This window comes from Mobula birostris, chromosome 7, assembly GCF_030028105.1.
Source record: "Mobula birostris isolate sMobBir1 chromosome 7, sMobBir1.hap1, whole genome shotgun sequence".
NCBI lineage: Eukaryota > Metazoa > Chordata > Chondrichthyes > Myliobatiformes > Myliobatidae > Mobula > Mobula birostris.
Window position 1 is genome coordinate 138,498,524 of NC_092376.1, and position 26,645 is coordinate 138,525,168.

The 26,645-nt window shown below is 40.8% G+C and overlaps 1 protein-coding gene and 1 long non-coding RNA gene across 5 annotated transcripts in view; one reads left to right on the top strand and one right to left on the bottom strand.

Moving 5' to 3' along the window:
• Window positions 1–14,367, bottom strand: part of sting1 (stimulator of interferon response cGAMP interactor 1) — a 37,252-nt gene extending 22,885 nt beyond the window's left edge. The window contains exons 1-3 of one of the 2 annotated variants that reach the window (XM_072263799.1): window positions 14,258–14,353; window positions 7,361–7,569; window positions 1,713–1,905 (exon numbers count right to left, since the gene is read on the bottom strand). In XM_072263799.1, the coding sequence (XP_072119900.1) occupies window positions 1,713–1,905; window positions 7,361–7,569 (402 nt within the window). In that variant the 5' untranslated portion in view covers window positions 14,258–14,353. Of the gene's footprint in view, window positions 1–1,712; window positions 1,906–7,360; window positions 7,570–14,257 lie in introns of both variants that reach the window. The other variant, XM_072263798.1, reaches the window with a different exon arrangement.
• LOC140200453 (uncharacterized) overlaps window positions 1–19,530 on the top strand; it is a 40,533-nt gene extending 21,003 nt beyond the window's left edge. The window contains exons 1-3 of one of the 3 annotated variants that reach the window (XR_011886623.1): window positions 12,387–12,454; window positions 13,323–13,365; window positions 19,223–19,530. This is a non-coding gene — a long non-coding RNA (uncharacterized lncRNA). Of the gene's footprint in view, window positions 1–12,386; window positions 12,455–12,507; window positions 12,684–13,322; window positions 13,366–19,222 lie in introns of those variants that run through there. The other 2 variants (XR_011886624.1, XR_011886622.1) reach the window with 2 other exon arrangements.
• Window positions 19,531–26,645: the final 7,115 nt, after the last annotated feature.

Genomic DNA, 26,645 nt, shown 5'->3' on the forward strand with positions numbered 1-26,645 from the left:
CCAAGCTATTAACATATAATCTCAAAAGAAGTGGTCCCAACACAGACCCCCATGGAACACTACCAGTCAAGGCAGCCAACCTTAAAAGGCTCCCTTTATTTCCACCATTTGCCTCCTGCCAATCAGCCAATGCTTTCACCATGCTATTATCTTTCCTGGAATACCATGGACTCATAACTTGTTAAGCAAAGCCTCTGCCTTAATTACCAAATTACCAATAACTTAATTGCCAAAGTCCTTCTGAAAATCTAAGGACACAACATCAAGTGATTCTCCTTTGCCTATTCTGCTTGTTATTTCTTCAAAGAATTCCAACAGACTTGTCAGGCAAAATTTTCCCTTGAGGAAACCATGCTGACTATGGCATATTTTATCATGTACCTCAAAGTACTCTGAAACCACACCCTTAGCAATCAACTCCAACATCTTCTCAATCATTGATGTCAGAATAACTGGCTTATACTTCTTTTTTTCTGCCTCTCTCCCTTCCTGAAGAGTGGACTAACATTTGTAATTTTCCAGTCTTCCAAAACCATTCCAGAATCTAGTGATTCTTGAAAGATCATAACTAATGACTCCCCAACACTGTGGCATGCACCATCTGCTTCAGGTGACTTATCTAACTTCAGACCATTCAGTTTCCCAAGAACCTTCTCCCTATTAATGGCAATTTCACACACTTCTGACTCGTCTCTCTGGATCTTCCACCATATAACTAGTGTCTTCCACAGTGAAGACTGATGCAATATACTTATTTATTTCATCCACCTTTTCCTTGTCCCCTATTACTACCTCTCCAGCATTGTTTTTGAGTGATCCGACATCCAATCTCACCTCTCCTTTACACTTTACGTAACTGAAGAAACTTTTGGTATCCTCATTAATATTATTGGTGAACTTATTTTCTTCCTTTCCTTCTTACTAACTTTTTAGTTGCCTTCTGTTGGTTTTTAAAAGCTTCCTAATCCTCTATCTTCCCACGAATTTTTGCTCCATTATACACCCTCTCTTTTATGTTGGTCTTCACTTCTCTTATTAGCGGCAGGTGTGTCATCTTGCCTTTAGATTACTTCTTCTTTGGGATGTACATATTTTGTGCTTTCCAAATTGCCTCCAGAAATTCCACCCATTGTTGTTCTGCCATCATCCCTGCCAGTGTTCTTTTCAAATTAGTTCTGACCAATTCCACTCTCATGCCTCCTTAATTCCCTTTACTCCACCGTAATACTGATACATCTGACTTTTGCTTCTCCTTCTCAAATTTCAGGGAAATATAATTAACATCTACATACAGAATATTAATAATGCAATGACAAATAATACATATATGAAAATAAAACAAATTTCAAATAATGCAAATTATTTTTTCTGAATTCAATATATTTCAGTTTAAGTTTAAAATTCTAAAAGACATACCTTGACATCTACAATTCACCCTTTATTGCTAAACAGACAAATTCAGTGTTTTAGACAGATTTACACTATAAGCCCATAAATATGCTAAAGCTGAAATGAGCACTAAGAAAATGCATTTTGACCTACTGCAGGTTATTATAGTTAATATATCAGATAGGTATCATTCCCATCATTTTCTTTGAATTTACTTTAACCTTGACCAACCATGAGATGCAATTCATCAAGAAAATTGGCATCAGAAATAAATCTAAAATAATACAAAGGTTTCTGAGATAATTTTCAGAATAAATACCTACACATTTGAAAGTTTTCAGCAACGAGTAGCAGAGACAGGTAGCGCTTATCTGCATTCCAAAAGAACTCCAGATATCTACATCATCATGATTACTCCCGTTAGGTTGGAGGTATAACACTAAGTAAAGGATTATTCCAAAAGCACTTTCCATTAAGTTAACTGATGCTCTGAAAGCCTCCCAGCAGTTTTTGTACCTATAAGATAATTATGAATTTAAAAATGGTGCTGTATTAATACAATGAAAAAAAAGAAAAGCATGTTTTAAAACAAGGACACTATTATCCAAATTGAGTTTTCTCAACAAAGCAAAACCAAACTAAAAATGCCAGATTCTAAAATAGTTCCTGAGGACTGGAAAATTGCAAGCATCACTCCATTCTTTAAGTAGGGAGGGAGGCAGAAGAAAGGATATTATATGCCAATTAACGTGACTTCAGTGGTAGGAAAGATGTTGGAGTCTATTATTAAGGATTAGGTTTCGGGGTACTTGAAAGCACATGATAAAATAGGCCAAAGTCAACATGGTTTTCTAAAGGGAATACCTAGCCTGACAAATCTGTTGGAATTCCTTAAGGAAATAATAGGCAGGATAGACAAAGGAGAGTGTGTGGATGATGCTTATTTGGATTTTTAGAAGGCTTTTAACAAGGTGCTACATATGAGGCTGCTTAACAAGATAAGACTCCATGGTATTACAGGAAAGATACTAGCATGTTTCAAAGATTGGCTGACTGGCGGGAGGGAATGAGTAGGAATAAAGGGGGCCTTTTCTACTTGGCTATTGGTGACTAGTAGAGTGCCACAGGGCTGGGGTTACAACTACTTCCTTTACACTATATGTCAATGATTTGGATGAAGGAGCTGATAGCTTTGCAGCCAAGTTTGCAAATGATACGAGGTTAGATTGATGGGCAGGTAGTATTGAGGAAGCAGAGTGCAGAATGACTTAAACAGATTTGGAGAAAGGGCAAAGAACTGGCCAATGGAATATAATGTAGGGAAGTGCATGGTCATGCAATTTGGCCCAAGGAATAAAGGCATGGACTATTTTCTAAATGGGGAGAAAATTAAAAAATCTGAGGTACAAATGAACTTGGGAGTCCTTGTGCAGGATTCTCTTAAGGTTAACTTGCAGGTTGAGTCTGTGGTAAGAAAGGTAAATGCAACGTTAGCATTCATTTCAAGAGGACTTTAGTCAGACTGCACTTGGAGCATTATGAGGAGTATTTGGCCCCTTATCTAAGAAAATAAGTGCTTGCATTGGAGAAGGCCCTGAAGAAGCTCATGAGAATGATGCCAAGGAATGAAAGGATTAACATCTGAGGAGCGTTTGATACCTCTGAGCCTGCACTCACTGGAGTTTAGAAGAATGACGGGAGATCTCGTTACAACCTATTGAACATTGAATTGTCCAGGTAAGGTGGATGTGGAGAGTTTGTTTCCTATAGTGGGTGAGTTTAGGACCAGAGGGCACAGACTCGGAGTTGAAGGATGTCCATTTAGAACAGAGATGAGGTAAAATTTATTTCACCAAAGGATAGTAAATCAATGGAATTCATTGCCACAGATGGCTGTGTAGGTAGATAGGTTAATGATTAATTAGGGCATCAAAGGTTATATGGAGAAGGCCAGAGATGGGGGTTGTGAGAGATAATAAATCAGCCATGATGGAATAAGGGAGCAGACTTGACAGGCTGAATGGCCTAATTCTATGCCTTACGCTCTGAAAATAAATTTCCCAATTAAGAACAATCCATTCTTGCATATTTTGCCACATACACTTATTAAGATAATTTTCTGAAGCATTACACAAAAATTTTCCTCTTTTGTTATTATTTTTTCTTAATATGCAGGCATACTAACTAATATTTCATGTTCCCTTTTGAATGGGGAAATATTATTGCTCTTGAATAGAGTACCAATACTGAGAGAAAAAGGGATTTATTGGATTCACTGGCATTTAAAGAATAGACCATTTAAATGGTTTTAATGATATAAATGAATCCAATCCTCTGCTTGTGGTCTCAGTACTTTAATCGTAAACTTTTGCAGCTCTACAACAACCTCCATGGTCTGCATTTTGCTTTAACTGCCAATTTTCCAAGCTTCATTATATGAAATACATCCTGATACAGCTGGAGCTTTACAGCTACAGGCATCAAAAGTTTTGATGAAATGCTAATGATAAAAAAAATATAGTATAGGTTTACTGCATCCTGGAACCTAATAAATTAAATTGTGCTCTGAAATTAATGGAGAAATAAATAAATCCTTAGTATAGCACTGATATTAATATTTATTTTAGCTTCAGCAAACCTTTACAGCATGGTATTAATACTGATAAATGTTTGAATGATTTAAATATTGTTATTAGAATGAAACTACATTATGAATCAATACATTTTAAATTCCAATTAGAAGTGATAATGAATAATCAGTTATTGCATTAAGCTTTACAATTATTTTCATGTATTAAACCAGTAGTACAGTACTGTTTAAAAGTCTTAGGCACATGTAAAAAAATCTGTGTCAAAGATGCTTTCAAAAATAATGATATGAAAAGTTTATAAATATCAAAAAAATTACTATGAAGAACAGTAAAGAGTAAAAAAAATCTAATTAAATCAACATTTAGTGTAACCACCCTATGCCTTTAAAACTGCATCAATACTCTTAGGTGCACTGTCATGTAGTTTTATAAGAAAATTGGCTGGTAGGTTGTTCCAAGCATCTTGGAGAACTTGCCACAATTCTGCAGATTTTGTCTGCCTCGCTTGCTTCTGTCTCTCCAGGTAATCCCAGACAACTTGATGATGTTACGATCAGGGCTCTGTGGAGGCCATACAATCGGTTGCAAAACTCCTTGCTCTTCTTTTTCCGAAATAAATGACCTTGTCCATGTGATTGGTGTCACTGTCCTACTGCAGATTGAAGCTGGGACTGATAGGATAGCTTCCTGATGGTACTGCGTGATGGATGAGAATCTACTTGTACTTTACAGCATAAGGATTCCATTAATTCTGACAAATCACCAACTCTATTTGCAGAAATGCAGCCCAAACCTGCAGGGATCCTCTGCTGTGCTACACTGCCAGCTACAGGCACTCATCAATGCAATGCTCTCCAACTCTCTTACAGAGAAACTGCCTCCTGCTTGAGCCAAAAATTTCAATTTTTGACTTGTCAGTCCACTTAACACTGCTAATAGCAGTGCTGGACTTCTTCCAATTTAGAAGAAATGTATCTCTTTCTCAAACATTGTCTTGTTTGACTGTATACATGTATATAGTTAAATGACAATAAACTTGACTTGACTTGACTTGTCTGCTGCACTCAGTTTCAGTGGCCAGCCATTGCATTTCTGGTCCTAAACTTTGCCTATTTCTTTGGAAGAGCTTGGACAGTGCATCTTGAAACTCCTGTCTGTCGTGAAACAGACATTGGGAGAGAGCTTGTTGATGCAGAATGACTACTTTGTATCTTGTTGCTAAGCTCACTCTTGCCATGGTGTAATAATTGATTATTTGAAGATTAAACTGTCACATCTGCCACACCCTCACCTTTTGGTTAGGTGGTCCTTCGCCCAGTTTGATTAATTCTACACCCATTTCTGTTTCAATTAAACAGTTTAGTTTATTCAACATCTGTTATTAACATCTGTTTGTTCTCCTTGTTTAATCACACACTGGGTTATATACCTACAAAGTGCTCAAGTCGTTATTTGAAAAGCAGTCCATTACTTAATAGCAACACACATAAAAGTTGCTGGTGAACGCAGCGGGCCAGGCAGCATCTCTAGGAAGAGGTACAGTCGACGTTTCAGGCCGAGACCCTTCGTCAGGACTAACTGAAAGAAGAGATAGTAAGAGATTTGAAAGTGGGAGGAGGAGGGGGAGATCTGAAATGATAGGAGAAGACAGGAGGGGGAGGGATGGAGCCAAGAGCTGGACAGTTGATTGGCAAAAGGGATATGAGAGGATCATGGGACAGGAGGCCCAGGGAGAAAGAAAAGGGTAGGGGGGAATCCCAGAGGATGGGCAAGGAGTATAGTGAGAGGGACAGAGGGAGAAAAAGAGAGAGAGAGAAAAAAAAATATAATAATAATAATAATAAATAAATAATGGATGGGGTACGAAGGGGAGGTGGGGCAGTAACGGAAGTTATAGAAGTCAATGTTCATGCCATCAGGTGGGAGGCTACCCAGATGGAATATAAGGTGTTGTTCCTCCAACCATTACTTAATATGTTACTTTCTTTAACAAATACAAAAATGTCTTTGTAACATTTAACTTTTTGGAAAATGAATGTTTAGAAACCTAAAATTTGCTCTTTTCTACTGACATATTACTGCAGAAGACAAAACTTCTAAAACAAAATTATATATAAAGCCTAGGGTGCCTAAACTTTTGCACAGTACTGTACATTAACCATCATGATGGCCAGCTTTCTGCACATTCAAGCAACTGTTCCTATATAACTGAAGTGAGAAAATAAAGAATTCACAAATATCAATTAATTGTGAATTGTCTTTACTCTTTCCACATGAAGTAAAATCAGACTCCGTAGTTTTGATTTCAATTTTGCATAAATTCTAATAATTGCATTTATATTTCATACTAGAATGCCAAATATTCAATGTGAGAGACCAGAATTATGTTACCTTAATTATATTTTAGACTGCATTTTAATTCTTTCATGGTCTAGAAACTTTACAAACTTGGAAGTTGAATAAAATAAGTTAATGTTACTGGTTCTAAAATGTAATTTTCTTTATCAAATGCCAATAATAAAAATATACAGTGTAGATTTATTGATATTGAAGATCTAAACATTCTGTTAATGGAGTATGTGAGACAAAGCTACAGCATGTGTTGTCACAATGTGCTGGCAATGGTGGAACCCAAGTGCGAAGGAAAGACAGACTCCCATGTAGAGACAGCATCCATTCATAACCAGAACTTTTGTGGCTTTGCCGAATGACACTGCCGGATGTAATATTCTCAAAATAGGACCCTGCAATAAGCCCTAATCGGGTCTCCAATTAAGTAATACCAGAACACGGAATCCCCGAGCCAGTCACTAACCTGACAAGATCAAACATAAAGCAGCAGGGATTAAGAGTCTCATTGAACAACAATTAACCTGTTCAGCTGCTCTAAAAACCTCAGAGCCCAACGCTCGTCGGCTCCCTGCACAGGTCCACAAAGCTCATTACATATGTTAAAGAAAAAAAATGCTATAATTATTTAAAGTAGGGAAAATTTCAAAGGTATGGAGACAACACAGAGGTCCAGGTCAGGGTTTGAAATGCCCAAGTGGTATCCATACTGAAAAAATAATAATGTGAAATTTTCTCTGATTTGCATCTTTAATTATTACTGTTTTATTTGTTAATATAATTCTATTTTATGTAATTAGTATACTAATAGTCTCACCCAAAAACAAGAAATGTAATTCTTTTTTTTAACATTTTTGGTATCTTACACTTTATGTCCAGGAAGATCCACCAAATTTCTAAAATAATTACAACACACTGTAAACAATTGGATGGCAATAGTAATAACAATTATCTAACTTAATATGAAAGCAATGTCAAAATTGATAACATTTCTTCTGTAGCCACGCACTTTTAATAAAATATATTAATACCTAGAAGGGATGTGTCTGAACTCTTCCACACACCGGCAGAGATTTTTGAAGAACCTTGAAAGAAGCAGTATCAACAGATGAAGCAAGGTCTGCCGCACCACATTTGCTTGATCAGTATAGAGCATATAGACGAAAGAGGCAAACATAACAATTACAGAGGACCAATACTCTGCATTTCCACGAGGCAACGGTATATGATCTGAAAACATCTGTGGGAAAAAAGAAACAGAAATAGTAAATACAAAACTAAGAAATATTAAAAATTAAGAATACAAAACTACAAAGTTAAAAATTATGCATCTATTGATGTAAATGTTTAAAAAAAATCACAACATAATGAGAAAAGTGATTTGACTCATTAGGTCCTCCATTCAGAAATATCTAGTATATAAATTGATTTTAAATGATTCCTTCATCAGCCCTACTCTACCCCATACATCTCTGTTTCTATTAACCACTCTTCTGGTTGTTCTGAATTTTGTGTAATTGCATGAATTGGGTGACAGCAAATTGGTCTAAAATGTATTTCTTTTTAATTCAACTTGGACAAACAATTAAAGAATTTAATACTGTCGCACAGTCATGATCCATTTTCAAAAGTAAGATTAATTGGTGCCACTATTCATAAGTTGTCATTTTAGCAGGGTCTTTCACTTCTACTTTGACAGTTTAATTTAGGGGAATTACCTGCATTTATTTCCCTTTAATGTTCTTATATACTGATATAAGATTCTTACTTTTTTTACTCTCCGAGTTACACAAAAGAATAAGATCCTGGCTGAATCATTTAAGCTGTGATATCTGATGGGACCACACAGTCTCTTCATAAGATCTATCAGAATCACTGGCATGTGACATGAAATATGTTAACTTAGCAGCAGCAGTTCAATGCAATACATAATCCAGCCCAGAAAAAAATTAAAATAATAGATAAAGTAAAAATAACAATAATAATAATAATAAACAAGTAAATCAATTACATATATTGAATAGATTTTTTAAAACGTGCAAAAACAGAAATACTGTATATTAAAAAAATGAGGTAAGGTCCAAAGATTTGATGTCCATTTAGGAATCGGATGGCAGAGGGGAAGAAGCTGTTCCTGAATCACTGAGTGTGTGCCTTCAGGATTCTGCATCTCCTGCCTGATGGTAACAGTGTGAAAAGGTAATGCCCTGGATGCTGGAGGTCCTTGATAATGGACGCTGCCTTTCTGAGACACCGCTCCATAAAGAAGTCCTGGGTACTTTGTAGGCTAGTACCAAGATGGAGCTGACTAGATTTATAACCTTCTGCAGCTTCTTTCGGTCCTGTGCAGTAGCCCCTCCATACCAGACAGTGATGCAGCCTGTTAGATGCTCTCCACAGCACAACTATGGAAGTTTTTGAGCGTATTTGTTGAAATGCCAAAACTCTTCAAACTCCTAATAAAGTACAGCAGCTGTCTTGCCTTCTTTATAACTACATCGATATGTTGGGACCAGGTTAGGTCCTCAGAAATCTTGACACCCAGGAACTTGAAGCTGCTCACTCTCTCCACTTCTGTATCCTCTGTGAGGATTGGTATGTGTTCCTTCATCTTACCCTTCCTGAAGTCCACAATCAGCTCTTTCTTCTTACTGACGTTGAGTGCCAGGTTGTTGCTGTGGCATCACTCCACTAGCTGGCATATCTCACTCCTGTACACCTTCTCATCACCACCAGAGATTCTACCAACAATGGTTGTATCATCAGCAAATTTATAGATGGCATTTGAGTTATGCTTAGCCACACGGTTATGTGTATACAGAGTAGAGTAGTGAGCTAAGCACACACCCCTGAGGTATTATTGAATTGTGATATATGGTCATGAGGTGTAGCTTCTAGACCTAAAGAACACCAGAACTGAAAATCAAAAATAAAGTATCCAAAATTCTATAAATGAAAATTACCATATATACAAAATTATTGAGAAATATCTGAAGAACTCATCTGTCAAATTACTCTTTTTTAAAAAATATATATTTGTCTCAGTAATTCAAAATTTTAATGAATACATTATATTTTTGATAAATATAAACATTTATTTCACAGCAGTATTACTAAAATCAATTACACAAAGCTGAACACAATAGTTGGTTTACTCTGCCTTGTATCTGTCATGGTCCGGATCGGGGTCCCTTTAAATTTACCTTGTTTATGTTACGATCCGTACCATTGACTCCCTGTTTTCCCGTGTCCCTCGACTTTGGTGATTACTGGCAATTAACGCTCGGCTGAACCGGTAGTTTATAGTCTCTGGCTTTCAGCCGTTCGGCACGGGAGCTTCTGCAAAGTCATCAAAGGTACAGTGTGCCAATGTCAATCTGGCTGGAGCAAGCCTAGTCTCTGCCAAAGCGAGTGCCGGTAATTTGTCCTTCCTCACCGGAGCAACATTGTCCAGTTACCTTGCCAAAGCGAGCCTGCAAAGTTTCCTCATCAACGTGGGTCCGTCAGTTAACCCGCCGGAGAGAATCAGGAGCCACTGCCTACTGTTCCTGGGCCAAGTCTAGAGCTCGCCACTACCCCGAGGTTTCAAGTACCACGTCCAAGTCCTGGCTCCGGCGGCATCCAAGTACCACGTCCAAATCCAAGTCCTGGCTCCGGCAGCATCCAAGTACCACGTCCAAGTTCACATCCACGTCCTGGCCCTGCTGGCATCCGAGTACCAAGTCAAGTCCTGGCCCTGGCGGCATCCGAGTACCTAGTCAAGTCCTAGCCCTGGCGGTCTGTGATTCCTGTCCTACCCCCCTGTCTGAATCCCTTCTCTCCTTCTCTGCCCCTCTTGCCTCTAGCCCTTGTCTGTAGCCCTCGCCTGCACCTCGGTCTAGTTCTATCGCTGGAGCTAGATAGGAACTGTGTTGTTCCTTGATGTTTGTCTTGCCTTGTCCTCGCCTCCATGGGGTAAGTCAGGCCGTCTTGCCATTGCTCCACGGTGGTCTTGTCTTGTCTTGTCCTCGCCTCCGTGGGGTAAGTCAGGCCATCTTGCCGTTGCTCTGCGGTGGTCTTGTCTTGTCCTCTCCTCCATGGGGTAAGTCAGGCCATCTTGCCGTTGCCCCGCGGGGATCATGAGTCCCGGCCCTATGTCCTGTACCCAAACATAGACCCAGCAGACACAAACTTCTTTTCCAAACTCTTGTCAGCCTGAAAGTCAAGGTGTTGTTGTTCTGTTTTGCCCGCCGGCCAAATTCCCCTCCACCCACCCGGGTCATCGATAATACAGGCAAATCTGCTGGTTGCCTGGAGGCTCCCATTGGGAGGGGGCTACTATCATGGTCCGGATCGGGGTCCCTTTAAATTTACCTTGTTTATGTTATGATCCGGATCGTTGATTCCCTGTTTTCCCGTGTCCCTCGGCTTTGGTGATTGGAGGCAATTAACCCTCGGCTGAACCAGTAGTTTATAGTCTCCAGCTTTCAGCCGTTCGGCGTGGGAGTGTCTGCAAAGGCATCAAAGGTACGGTGTGCCAATGTCATCTGGCTGGAGCAAGCCTGGTCTCTGCCGAAACAAGTGCCGGTAATTCGCCCTTCCTCACTGGAGCAACATTGTCCAGTTACCTCGCCGAAGCGAGCCTGCAAAGTTTCCTCATCAAGATGGGTCCGTCAGTTAACCTGCAGGAGAGAATCAGGAGCCGCTGTCTACTGTTCCTGGGCTGAGTCTAGAGCTCGCCACTACCCGGAGGTTCCAAGTACCATGTCCAAGTTCTGGCTCCGGCATCGTCCAAGTCCTGGCTCCGGCGGCATCCAAGTACCACGTCCAAGTCCTGTCCCTGGCAGCATCCAAGTACCACGTCCAAGTCCAAGTCCTGGCCCTGGCGGCATCTGAGTACCAAGTCAAGTCCTGGCCCTGGCGGCATCCGAGTACCAAGTCAAGTCCTGGCCCTGGCGGTCTGTGATTCCTGTCCTGCCCCCCTGTCGGAATCCTTTCTCTGCCCCTCTCACCTCTAGCCTCATCTGCAGCCCTCGCCTGCACTTCGGTCTAGTTCTATCACTGGAGCTAGATAGTTGTTCCTTGGTGTTTGTCTTGTCTTGTCCTCGCCTCCGTGGGGTAAGTCAGGCCGTCTTGCCATTGCTCCACCGGGGGGGGGGGGGTGGTCATGTCTTGTCTTGTCCTGTCTTCACCTCCGTCGGGTAAGTCAGGCCGTCTTGCCGTTGCCCCGCGGGGGTCATGAGTCCCGGCCCTATGTCCTGTACCCAAGGAGGGGTCCTGGCTCTCTGTTCTATGTGTGAGTCCCTGCCCTATGTCCTGTTCCCAAGGAGGGGTCCCGGCTTTGTGTTCTGTGTATGTGTCCATCGTTACATGTACCTGCTCTCCGGAGACCGAGGCTCTGTGTTCCCATGTTCCTCCTCTCCCTAGCCCATGTCATGTCCTTGCCTGGTTCTGGGGTCCGAGCCAGAGGCAAGACCCAGGTACCGGGTCCTTGCCCAGTGTCTGGCTCTGAGTCCATGCCCTAGCCTCTTCATGTCTCTTCTAGTTCTGGGATCCAATTCCGAGTCCTAGCCCAGACCCCTAGTCCCAGCCTAGTAGTAGTCCTGAGTCCTTGTCCAGTTCGCTACTCCTGCTCCTGCCGAGCTCTTCCGGTATTGAACAATAAACTAGATCTAAGTAACCTCACAAGATGTGTCTTGCATTTGGGTCCACCCTTGCTCCCAATGCCCCACCATTGTGACAATATCTGCTTTTATGATAGTGCAACCAAGGCATGTCACAAGAACGACCTGCGTCTGAACTCTTATCTTCACATTTCAGAAGCATACTTCATCTCCAAAGACAGAGTCGTTTAAAAACATGGATGAAGCTAAACTTCATTTTGCTCTTAATAAATGGTAATAAAATAAAAACAGCAGAGCCACTATTTGGAGCACATAGAAACGAATAGAGCCGTTCAGTAGAGTACTCTAAATAACTCAAGTTATATATTCTCTGTAAAATCCATGCGTGATTCGATGTTCACGCTATCAGGTTGGAAGCTATCCAGACGGAACGTAAGGCTTAGCTCCGCCAAACTGACTACGGTCTTATCGTAGCAGTAGAGGAGGCCATGGAATGACATGCCAGAATGGGAATGGTAAAGGGTAAGGGAAAGCGAAGAAGAATTTAAGTGGGTGGCCGCTGGGAGATCCCGCTTTTCTGGTGGACGGAGCGTAGGTGCTTGGCGAAGCGGTCTCCCAATCTACGTCGGGTCTCACCGATACACAGGAGACCGTTTTGGGAGCGCCTCACCTGGAAAGACTGTTTGGGGCCGTGAATGGTAGTGAGGGAGGAGGTGTAGGGACAGGTGTGGCACTTGTTCCGCTTGCGAGGGTAAGTACCAGGGGGGAGATCAGTGCAGTGCGGAGGGATTCGCGTAGAATTCCTGCAGAAAGTGGCAGGGTGGAGGGGCGGGAGCGATAGAGAAAGATGTGTTCGGTGATGGTATCCCTTTGGAGATGGAGGACGTTATGGAGAATTATGTGCTGGGTGGGTGGTAGATGAGGACAAGACCCCTACCCCTGGTGGGGTGGCGGGAGGATGGTGTGCGGGTTCACGTGCGCGAAATGGAAGAGATTCAGGTGAGGGCAGCGTTGATGGTGGAGGAAGGAAAACCTATTTCTTTGAAGAAAGGAGGACATGGTATTAGTTCCAGAATGAAAAGCCTCATTCTGAGAGCAGATGCGGTGAAGACAGAGGAACTCGCTGTAAACGCCAGCGGCGTAATGGGCGGTAGGTAGGTCAGTAAACTGGCCACTGTGAGGTGTCCCTTAGTGAAGCAGGCAGCAAAAGAAACAAATAAATTAAGTCCGGCCTGTACGGTACTTCTTTACTTCCCTTCACCCACTCGAACCAACGAGCAAAAACATTATAATGTTTTGCTCACTTGGCATTATAATTAACTTTTGTCCTCCAATTGTGTTCTTTCTTATAAAATTGTTTAACTTGCGCTTCATTTTTATTTTTCTTTAGAATACAGCTCATATGATGCTATACGCCACGAGGACTGATGCAGGTAAGTTTTCCGTGTACTTGTGCATATGACAATAAACTTGACTTTGACTTTATGAGCCATTCATCCTGCTGATTTACTAATTTGCTTAATCATTTCTGATTTCAAATGACGAAGCGGTGATTGAATTTTCTAAAAAGCAAAATAAATAGTTATTTAGAAGAATTTAGATGTCGGAATATTGACTGTAGTTTAAACTACAAAATCTTTCCAAACCCTCAGCTTTCCATTTTCACGCTGTCAAGTAACCCGCAGTTAATAGTCAGCAAACACTCACAAGCATACATGCACAATGCGCGCCAAAAAAAATGAAAACAAAAACCATTGGTTCGATGCAATCAAACATCCGACGAAACTTCCAACCAGAGTTCCCACACCAATTGTCAGACAGCTCTGGTACAACCCAGGCAAAAAAAAGACTTCACAAATCAGAATAAAATACATTTCCGCACAAGTCAACCAAATCGAAGGCGAATGACTCCTTGTACAATGCAACTTTTACTCCGGCAAAACAATGTAAATGCTTTAAAACACATTATTAGACTCCGGAAGAACAGCCTGAGGTTTTTCTCGGGTCATAACCCAAAAGAACTCCTCACGCGTCCGATACAGCGAATGGCCTCCCTCGACACGACAAAGGAGAAGTAATTAGGGAGGTAGGAGAGAATGCTGGACACAGAGCCACGGCCAGAACTTTGTCCAGAAGACAAATGAACCGTACGAGTGCCGATAACTCGCTCCCTGGCGTGCGCATTCTGTATAAAAATTGTTGTAAAGTCTTCAGCCATTTTCATTTTCCAGTTACCATGTAACCTAAGGAGAATGTTAAAGTTGTATATTTGCAAGCAATAGTTTTGCATCCAGACCAGCACTGGGTGCGGATGCCTGCACTCACCTCGCTGACAGAGAGTAACTTAAACCTGCTACCACAGCCCGACTCCTCTCTTGAATGCTGCTCTTTCCGATAAATCACGCGTACACGATTTCCGGAAATTGTTGAAGATGTCTACACGCACACGCACAGCCTATTTGGCATTGAGGCGGGTTTCGATTTTTTGATGTTTGGGTCAGCAGAGGATACGTCGGTCGCACTGAGCTGCCTTAAATTGGGCAACCATGTCTGGTTACCATCTCTCAGCTGCTGAGAGCTAAGGGTGGGGGACGGAGACTAGATTAGCCAGGGGTGCACGGTAATGGAGTGAGGGCTTTGTGGAGGGATGTTTGGTTGGCTGGAAGAAGGGTTTCCAGACTCCAAGGTAGTCCGATAGGTGTGGTTAAAGATGCTCTGCGGAGCGGGTGGGGGGGGGGATTTATGTAAAGTGTGGATGATGAGCCGTTGTATAATGCCATATCAATCACGGTAACATTTGTCCGTGTATGTTTACTTTGGAAGTTAAATGTTTTAATACCCCAGATCCAAACAATTACTGTAAGGTTTCTATATCACATGGTGTATTTATCAAATCTGTCATAAAGGCCAGATGGCGATTGAGATCCTCAAATATAGATCAACGTTTAAGGGCATAAGCACTACATTAGTCCTCACTCTAAAAACGGATCGCATTGGATCATATTGGATCTCTATTCTTTGGAGGCTTCAGATTACTAACTTTCAGATATTCCTAACAAGCTGATGCGCCTCTGTTAAACTGCAACGGAAATCCTATTGAAAGGAAAAGAATGGAAGCTTATTTGGGAGAGAATGTTGATTTTTTTTTTGAGGGGGAAAACAGCAGACGCTAGAAGTGTGAAACAAATATAGAAAATGCTTGAAACCCTCCACAGGTCAAGCAACATCTGCTGAGAGGAGGAGAGATGGATTGAAGTTTCAAGACCTTGACCCTTTTTAAAATTTGCTGTGTTCATTGCTTCCTGATTAAATTGCTTGCATTCTTTAAATACTGACGTTTCTGGTTCAGATTGGAGGCAGGCTAACCTTCACCATCACTGTCAAATCAGTAAAGCTTTATTGTTATACTTAGTTCAAGAGAATAAGCAGCAGCTGCATTTATCTCTAACCTCAGTTACAGCTGCAAGCAAAATATGATTCTGGAAAAGTTTCAAGCGTTATGCAATCAGGAGACAACTAACTAAAGTAGTATTGTTAGGCGAGTCTAAACATCTTCAAGAGACAGGGAACAAGACAAAGTGAAACTAAAGTTAACAATTTTCACAGACTCAGCCCAAAAGATTTATTACTTCATTTAAAGGCATACAGCCAGCAATGACTCTTGGATAATATGGGCAGTTAAGTGCCTTTATAGATTTCTTGAATTGGTCTGGTCATTCATACTTTGCTGGAGCCAAAATTTTATTTGGGATATGTAGGGGCAATAACTCAGCAATGAACATTACTGTTTAGTTCTAGGAGGAAACCATCCCTCATTTTTTGAAATTGTCCATCACTTATTGCTCTTGAAAAAGTGATGTTAAGTTATTTATTGGGGGGAATGGATAACTAAAGAAAGGAGCCTTGAGAGGAGATGCAAGTCCTAAAATATAAACATAGTCATAAAAGCATAAAGAAGTAAGCATTGATGACTAGTGTCCCAACAGATAATATACATTTTTAACACAGCTCTGTTGTTAATAACATTTTATTCCAATGAAATGGAATCAGCTTGAATAAAATTTTCTTCTTTATTCATGATACTCCCTTCATTATGGTTCCTTAATGTTGTCATAGCTGGAGCGGGGGGGGGGGAACATAAACTCCACTATTTATTAAGTGGTCCCAATGGTGTGCATCTCAAATAGCCTTTAACAACTAAGTCCAACTCCTGGCCTTCACATGTGGCACAGCTGCTAAGCCCAACAGAACCATTACTACTGACAGGAGAAGGGGTGAAAGGCAGGTTACTGGCACCTTAAAACCAGTTTCTTCAGGCAGATGGGTCAAGTCAGCTGGGGTTAGCAGCTCATCTAGGAGAAGGAAAACTCTGATCTATAACCTCCACTGCCTTACAATATACCCACTCGTGGTGAAAGCTTCAGGAGTAAAAGCGAGGAAAAATCTGGAGCTGCAATCTCTAAGGCAGTCCTACATTGAGCTCAACATTGCCTGGCAACTCTTGCAACACTGCTGGTGCCAAACTATATCGGACTCTGGCATTCCTTTGGATTCATCAGCTGGGTGGAGAGGGGGAGCCTGCTACATGGATACAACTTGCTCTCCATATCATACTGCCCTGGCTTGCATATTGATAAAATAGCTAGGACGCAACATCCATGGTTGACATGGACTGAGAGAGAATTCATAATAGTCTTGCAACTATGCTATTGCTATATTTTAGGGTTTGTGTCTTCTGCACCCAATCTTTAACAATAGTCCTTTCTTCTCTCATATCTTAGGGGTTCCATCCTTAGTGATGCAATTCAAATATAACATGAAAACCTCAAATATAATGTGAAACACATCAAATTTTAGGCCAAGTATCAGAAAAAAATAGGGAAACAAACCAAAATCACTCCTAATAGATTGAAGACAATCTCAACCAGACTTTAGATGAAATATTTCAGTGCTATGGTAAAATTCTCACAAAAAAGATCCATAAATTCTTAGAGTTAAAATTATTAAAGTGAAAGGGTTTGACCCAGATTTCTCCCACAGCTACAGGATGTGGCAGATCACCCTGCCTCCCTCTACACTCTCCCCAACAACTGCAGCACCAAAATTGTGATGTATAAGTTGAATAATTGAACTAATTTAATCAAAACAAAGGGAGAATCAGATAAAGTTTCTGCCAGCTGAATGAGTTAAATGAAAGAACAGAATGCCGAGATATGTTTCATTGTTTATTATGATCCCAATTTAAACTCAGTTTGTGTAAGTAGTGGTCACAGGTGGAAGTGAGCAGAACATACTCTGTCTTTGACAGTGTAAGGCTGTGATATAATCAGTCATGACAAGCCTATCTAGTTTTCTTAATCATATTATTATTATGCATGACTAAGAAAAGGAAGGATTTGTCATTTTTTGAAGCATTTCCCTGCAAGGAATCGAAGGACCACTCTTGCTTCAAACTATAAACTTCAGTACTTACTCCAGAGACTAAATGTGAAACAACTTGATGTAATTTTACCCCACTGTGAAGGATGGGAATAAATATTGAAAAGGGAACTGATTGCCATGGCAGTATTGGCCCATTTGCTGAAATGGTGATAAGCTGAAATGGTTTGTTCATGACTGAAATATGTGATGACATTTTCTTTTAGTGCAACTTCAAATGAAGTATTAGTAAAAGATAAAACTTGTTCTGTGGATGATATTGAACAGTACACCAATGGCTGTAGAATACTTGTGAATTACGTTCTAAGCCTCCACTTACCAAAGAATGCATGATATCCATTTGAATTATTTTATTTTCATTAAAATTAATGTTGTATAATTATAAGTGAAACCTTGTCTAAAGCATCATTTATTGTGGGTATGATGGTTTGGTTGTGAGCTTTAGACTACCATTGTAATAAGCTGAGTGTTGATACAAGTCATGAAATAAACTTTGATATTCAGGGATAATAATATCACTTCCATTTTGTCATTTTCAATGACTCTTCAATAAATGTCTGCGATGTTCAAGCCATCATTATGAGAGTAAATATGTCTTAGAAAATCACAATTTGCTTCACGAAATAAAAGATGTAGAGGTCAATATTATCAAAGATAATTTGAAATTTGACAAGTCACAAATAGCCTGAGGAAGAAAATTCTAATCAAATGGAACAAGCAAGAATTAAAATGGAGTCTTTTGAAAAAAAAGTATGAACTAGAAGGAAATGGAAGAAAACTGAAAGATCATCAAGTCAAATCAAGTGAACTTCAGTTGAAGATGAAAAGAGATGCTGTCAGAGGGAAAACGGCAGAGAGAATGTTGATCTCATTACAATATTCAGGAAAGATGGAACAGAAACATGCATACTTTATCAGATAAATGAAATTGCCAAAAGTATGAACTGAGGTGATAAGAACTGAACTATGCTCCTACAGAGCAATTAGGTAACTAGTGTAGAAAATGTAATAGTTTTTAATATCTGTAAATTGGCACCAAAAGTCAACAGATGGTAATTTTGAATTTTAGACAGGGCCAGATTTATGCGGAATTTATTAGAGAAAGAGAAATGATGTTCAGAGGGTGATCTAGATCAAAGATGGATCAGGTGGAGCAAGTGTCAAAGCAGAATATATGCAACTCCAGGGTAAAAATTAACCATTGGAAATTGGACAACTTCAATAGCACGAGGAGCCTGGTAATTCAAATCAATGCTTCACAGGCAGAACAATATTTATACAATGGGAGGTGTTTAAGGTGTAACTGTTCCACCTATAGTCCAGGTACATGTTCATTAGGGTGGAGGATAGTGATGTTAAAGCTTGAGCATGGGGGATGCCAAAGAGACAGTAAAACATTGCAGAAAATAGATTATTTAACAAATACATAATTCATTCATGCAGACTGCAGAAAATTCAGTCACAAATTAAATCAAAGAGCCAGAGAGAAAGCTTAAAACTGATGATGTGATCCAAAAATATTCTAGAGGCATGTAAGCTGGTGCTGTTCATCCTGACCCTTCAACAATATAAGTGTATGTTACAAACACTGATAACCTCTAGATGTATAATTATTGGAGTGACTACCATGTGGAGTAATGGTGATACAGTAATTTATCCTGACCATAATCTTTCTCAGAATGGTTTAAGACAAATTCTCTTGAAAATCTCAACAATGAATGTTGAAATTTAAAAAATAAGTGATGAAAATGTTGCCTATATTTCACACATGATAAAATGCTTATGTAATTAAGAGTTTGTTAACTGCAAGGATTTTGTTGTAAAGACAACTTCCCTTTCTCTTCGCAATAGATATTATGTAATCCCTAACACTGGAATTGTTTGCGGTTGATTGGAAAGGAGGGGACCTGCAATGAAATGTGAAGCCTACGGACAACTTGAATTAAAAGAAGCTATCGTCATGGCAATGTTAGCTTTGTTGGTGAATCGATATAAACTGGAATAGGCTACTCTTCAATGGAATATGATATGACATTTTGTTACAATGTACCCTCCAAGATGTTCCAACTGGATTTAATATCTTTACGTATGAGGGTAGACAATGTTGGTTGTCATAAAATTTGTTCTTGAATTATAAAATTCAAGAACTCACTCATAAAATGCTTCATTAATAAAGAGTGTATAACAAATTAATGTGGTTTATGTCATATTTATTAATAGATAATTGTTAGTGAAATATTTTCTGAAGCTTCTTTTGTTGTCGTTGAAAGATTTTGGCTATTGACATTAGACCACAATTGTTATAGAGGGCCAGGCAGTTTTAACACACGAATGTTGGCTGACTCGTTATAGGTGGATACACTGGGCTTGATAACCTTCACTCTGGGCCAGTGGCCTGACAGTGCAGTTATCCTGGAGGCCTGACCACCATCGTTGTAGCATAAGGTGAAGCAGTCAATGAGTGGTAACTAAATGTCATGGCATTGTTCCCGAGGCATGCCCACCTCACCCTCCAAATCAGACATCATTTTGACAGGTCACTGTTGGGCTTAGTGCCTGGAAGGTGTCCTGAGGCTCTGGGACTGGGACCACTAGATATGTGATTTCAGCAACTATACTGTTGAAGTATATCTCAGCATGGTGTCTCCTGAGAGAGGAGAGTTGCCACCTATGCCAATGGAGTTAAGACCACGATCCTGAGGATTGCCTCAGCATTCCTTAGGCTCTGATATATTTTTGGAAAAAGCCACCAAGGCCAAGGTGACTTCCCATGTCAGTAGTGGGCTGTAGTAGAAACCATTATAGCTTGCATAGCTTCCTTTATGCAAAGCCTCAAGGCAGAATGAAGAAGAACTCTTTATTCTTTATACTTTATACTTCATTGTCACCAAACAATTGATACTAAAACGTACAATCATCACAGCAATATTTGATTCTGCGCTTTGCGCTCCCTGGAGTACAACTCCTTCATTCTTCTCAAGGTGCACAAGCTCATGGGTGGGTTACCAGATCAACAACTATTCCTAATGTTTGCCCACGTGCCTTCTCTGTTGGTCCATAGCTGAGTTCTCTGCAGCAGAGTTTTGCCCTCCATTGAGCAGAATTTTTGCCTTAATCTGAAGTCATCAATCTAAAACATTTAACTTTTCCTTTCTCCACAGAGATGCTGCTGTAAAAGTTCTTAAAAGAGGTCTATAAAAGCAAAGTGGACATGTAAAGATGAAAATTGTTATTGTTGATAGTCAGAAGGGTAGTACTGGCTATAGAACAACACTGAGGTTGTAAAGTAGGCAGAGCAATGGTAGATGGGATTTAATCTTGTAAGATGTATTTTGGGAGGACTAAAAAGGCTAAAATATGCACAATTGATTGTAGGTCTCAAGGAAATACAGTGGATTCCAGTTAATTGAGACACATCAGGACCAGCATATTTTGGCCCAAGCAACACTCACAACACGCTGGAGGAACTCAGCAGGTCGGGCAGCATCCTTGGAAAAGATCGGTCGATGTTTCGGGCCGGAACCCTTCGTCAGAGTTCCGGCCTGGAACATCGACCAATCTTTTCCACAGATGCTGCCCGACCTGCTGAGTTCTTCCAGCGTATTGTGAGTGTTGCTTTGACCCCAGCATCTGCAGATTATTTTGTGTTTATAGTTTGGCCCAATTAAGCTGTGCAAAGTTCAAAGTTCAAAGTAAATTTTATAGTCAGAGTATATATACAGTATGTGACCACATACACCCTGAGATTCTTTTTCCTGTGGATGTTGTCAGCAAATCTGTAGAAAAGTAACTATAAAAAGATCAATGGAAGAGCAAGTAGAGCATAGAAGACAGCAAACTATGCAAATGCAAATATAAATAAATAGCAATAAATAAAATGAGCATGAAATAACAAGATAGAGAGTCTTTAAAGTCCTTAATTTTGTGGGAACAACTCAATAGATGAGTGTTGTTATCCTCTTTTGTTCAAGAGCCTGACAGTTGAGGGGTAGTAGCTGTTCTTGAACCTGGTGGTGTGAGTCCTGAGGCACTTGTATCTTCTACCTGATGGCAACAGCGAGAAAAGAGCAGGGGCCTGGGTGGTGAGGTTCTTTGATGATGGATGTTGCTTTCCTATGACAACATTTCAGGTAGATGTGCTCCATGGTTGGGAGGGCTTTGCCCGTGACGTACTGGGCTGAATCCACTATCTTTTCTTGGATTTTCCATTCAAAGGCACTGGTGTTTCCATACCAGGCCATAATGTAGCCAGTCAACACACTTTCCAATACACATCTATTGAAGTTTGTCAAAGTTTTTGATGTCATGCTGAATCTCCACCAACTCCTAAATAGAGGCACTATTGTGCTTTCTTACTAATTACATTTATATGATGCCTCTAGGACAGGTCCTCTGAGGTAGTGACACCCAGGAATATAAAGCTACTGACCATCTCTATCACAGGTCCTCTGATGAGGACTGCATATGGACCTCTTGTTTCCCGCTCCTTAAGTCTGCAATCAGTTTCATTGTCTTACTGACATTGAATGAGATGTTGTTATGACACCACTCAGCCACATTTGTAATCTCCCTCCTGTATGCTGTTTCATCACCACCCTTGTTACAGCTCACAACAGTAGTGTCATCAGAAAACTTGAATATGGTGTTTGAGCTGTACTTAGCCACACAGTCATCAGTGTATAATGAGTAGAGTTGGGGCTAAGCACACAGCCCTGTGGTGCACTGCGTTGATGGAGATTGTGGAAGAGATGCTTTGCCTATCTGAACTGACGGGTGTTTGCAAGTGAGGAAATCCAGGATCCAATTGCACATAGAAGTGTAGGTCTTGGAGTTTACTGATTAGTTTTGAGGGGATGATAGCATTAAAATGCTGAGTGGTAATTGATGAAGAGCATCATGATATATGCATCTTTGCTGTCAGATTTTCCAGAGTTGAGTTGCGAGCCAATGAGACGGCTTCTGCTATGGACCTCAATTAGTTGCAGTTTTTTGTAAACATATGAAAACAGTGTATTTAAATAAAATAAAGAACACATTGGAACACTAATAATAGTACTACAGTACTATAAAAATGTATATTAGTTCCTAATAGTTATCTATGGAGCAATTCATCCAGTGTATGCAATTAACAAAATTAGCGCAGGCACTCAGTGCAGATAATCGACAGACTTCATACAATCCTATTGATGACTGCATCCTCCAAATCTTCATTTTCATTATAACATTCAATATGATTGTCCGTGCCTTCAAATTCTTTATAGTTACTAGCTTGAGGAGGTAGTGAAATTATTTCATTTTCATTCCCCGCTGTTACTGGCATCGCCAAGACTGAATGCTTGAAGCTGCTGTGAGCAGAACAGTTCTGAATTGTCGTACTGCTTATTTCTTGTCAACTATCAATGACAAAAATCAATGCTTTTTGAACACAAACACATGCAACTGGCACTATTTAAAAATTGTTTGCTGTAGGCATGGTGTAGTGTCTAATGGCCCCACTAGTGTGCGCAACTGATGCTAGCTAGAACCTGTTCAACAACAGTCCCTAACCCCAATTAAGCATTCTTCTTCTTCTTGTTTTACAGTGGTTGGCACGCAGCTTAATGGTACATTACCACCACCTTCTGCTCCGGAGTGTGCAATAGACTTAGATTCTAAATCCCTTCACCCAACCACACACACACACACACACACACACACACACACACACACACACACACCCTAATCTACACTTTATCCTCCCGTCTTTGGCCATCCTAGTACCCTATTCCTGCTTATCCATCATATCCTATTAAAAAAACCCTGTATCCCCTAAGAAAGCTAAAAATACCCTGACCTGTACTCTCTCACCCGTGCTCAGCAACCCTTTTAATGTGAATTCCTGCACCCCCAATTCCTTTAGTTTAATTCTCATCATCTCTCTCTGTATCCCATACTTCCTGCAACTTAGGACCCCACCACTAAGCACATCTTTCCCTCTCCACCTTTCGCAGGGATCGGTCCCTCCGCGACTCCCTGGTCCACACGTCCCTCCCCATGGATCTCCCACCTGGCACTTATCCCTATAAGCGTAAGTGCTGCACCTGTCCCTACACCTCTTCTCTTGCCACCATTCAGGGCCCCAAACAGTCCTTCCAAGTGAGGCAACACTTCACTTGTGAGTCTGTTGGGGTCATCTATTGCATCCGGTGCTCCCGGTGCGGCCTCCTCTACATCGGTGAAACTGACGCAGATTGGAGGACCGCTTCGTCGAGCACCTCCACTCCGTCCACCAAAACAGACAGGATCTCCCAGTAGCCACCCACTTCAACTCTGCTTCCCACCCCCATTCGGATATGTCCATACATGGCCTCCTCTACTGCCATGATGAGGCTAAACTCAGGTTGGAGGAGCAACATCTCATATACCGTCTAGGTAGTCTCCAGCCCCTTGGTATGAACATTGAATTCTCCAACTTCCGGTAATTCCCTCCTCCTCCCTTCCCCTATCCCTATGTCACTCTGCCCCCTCCCCCAGCTGCCTACCACCTCCCTCTTGGTTCTGCCTCCTTCTACTACCCATTGTGTTTTCCCCTATTCTTTCTTCACCTTTCCTGCCTAACACCTCCCTGCTTCCCCTCCCCCACCCCTTTATCTTTCTCCTTACTGGTTTTTCACCTGCAACCTACCAGCCTTCTCCTTCCCACCTTCCCCTCACCTTCTTTATAGGGCCTCTGCCCCTTCCCTCTACAGTCCTGATGAAGGGTTCCGGCCCGAAACGTCGACCGATCTTTTCCACAGATGCTGCCCGACCTGCTGAGTTCCTCCAGTGTGTTGTGAGTGTTGCTTTGACCCCAGCATCTGCAGATTATTTTGTGTTTAGAACTGCATATTCTACTGACTCCTCTTCCTGACATTCCTCACACAATCCTGTCTGGTGTTTCCCTATCATTTTCAATGTTTTATTTAATGCACAGTGCTCCAGCTTTAACCTAGTCCACACAGTTTCCTCTCTTCTGTATCCATTACCTACCCTAATACCTGCAACACTCTTTTGTATTTGATATAAATGCCTCCCTTTCCCCTCCCTGTCTCATCTTTCTTGCCACATTTGGTTGACTTTTTTCCCAGATTACACACTTAACCACTGTGTTGCTGATACTAATGTGCATTTCTATATTTTCTTTCTTTAACACCCTCTTTGCCAACTCATCCACCCTCTCATTCCCCTTCACCCCTACATGTGCTGGAACCCATAGAAATTTTACCTGACCTCCCTGATTTGCAATTCTTGTGACTGACTGAAGGACTTCATAAAGTACATCTTGCCAACTGTTTGAGTGAAAAGACCTTAAACTTACTAGAACTAAGGATGAATCAGAACATATCAACACTTTGACTTGTCTAGCTTTCTCCACCCATCGCAACACAACCAAACACTGCCAGCATCTCCACTGTATACACCCCTAACTTATTAGATGTTCTTCTGCTGATCCCAATTTCTTTTGCTGGTATAGCCACCACAAACCCTGTCACTCCTGTTTCAGGATCCTTAGCACCATCCGTATAAACCTGAGTATAATCACTGTACTTCTCCATTACATGACAGTTAAATGCACTTACCAAATCAGTTTTATATTTTCCTTTCCTTTTTACCTCTAACAAATGCCAGTCTATGTCACGCCATACAAGCTTCCATGGAGCTACAACTGGATAAACTACTGAAGGACTTATCCTTAGATCAAATACTCTGCATTCTTTAGCAATATCATTCCCTACCCGATTAAAGTTATCCCTCTGAAACCTCCCTTTTTCCCAGCACTCCTGCAACTCTCCTTTTGCAGGGTGAGAATCATTGTGCCCCTGCAAATTAGCCCAGTAGTTTGCCATCAATTGTATCCTTCTTAGTTCCAAAGGCATTACTCCCACTTCTACCTGTAGGGCTGATACTGGTGATGTTTTAAAAGCCCCACTGCACACTCTCAAAGCCTGAGCCTGAATCCCATCCAGTTTCCTTATAAGAGACCTAGGGGCTGATCCATATGCTGTATTTCCATAGTCCCACACAGATCTTACTAAAGCCACATACATTCTCTTCAACGCTGAACAACTTGCTCCTCATTCCCTACCAGTCAAACATCTCACCATATGTATTACTTTTTTACATTTCTCCTCAACTTTCCTGATATGGTCTTCCCATGTTAATTGTGAATCCCATATAACTCCCAGAAATTTAGACGATCCAACCCTTTCTAATTCAATCCCATACATCCTTAAATTCTTCCCTAGCTTAATTCTTTTCCTGGTGAAAAATACAGTTTGAGTTTTTTCTACTGAAAATCTACATCCCCAATCATAACCCCACTCCACCACTTCATCAATTGCTCCTTGTAGTTTCCTGATTATATGCTCCATGTTCCTGCCTCTTTTCCACAAGGCCCCATCATCTGCAAACAGTGATCTAGCTATATCCACTGGTACCTTTGTGAAGACATAATTGATCATAATGATGAAAAGTAACGGGCTAATCACACTACCTTGAGGTGTGCCATTTCCCACTATGTATTGTTTTGATAATTCTGATCAATCCAAACTTGAATTTTTCTACCAAACAAAAAATCTTTAATCCAATTAAAAACTCTCCCACCAACCCCCATCTTGTGCAGTTTAATTAACAATCCTTCCTTCCACATCATATAATAGGCTTTTTCTATGTCAAAAAACACTGCAACCACTGACTCTTTATTTGCCTGGGCCTTTCTTATTTCAGTCTCTAACCTTATTATTGAGTCCATGGGATTCCTTCCCTTCCTAAAACCACTCTGATAAGTTGTCAGCATTCCCCTCTTCTCAAGTTCATACGACAACCTTTCTGTTATCATCCTTTCCATTATTTTGTATATATTTGATCTTAATGTTATTGGTCTGTAGCTAGTGGGTTTTGACGGATCCTTGCCAGGTTTCCTTATTGGAATTACTACTGCTTCTTTCCATGCACTTGGTAATCTTCCCTCCTCCTGTTATAAAAATGCAGTGACTTCAAGAGCGCTCCTTCTCCTAGATTTTTTTAGCATAATCTAGCATATCAGATCTTTCCCTGGAGAGGTTGGTCTCGATCTCTTTATTGCTCTCACCATTTCTGCCAATGTAAATGGATCATCAATTATATCATCAGTTTTTTTCCCTCCTGTTTAACACACCTGGGTATTGACTCATTGCTCTGTCCCTTCTCCTTCTCTCTTCTTCAGACAAATTTTCTGAACTGTGTATCTGTACAAATGACTTGGCCATGATCTCAG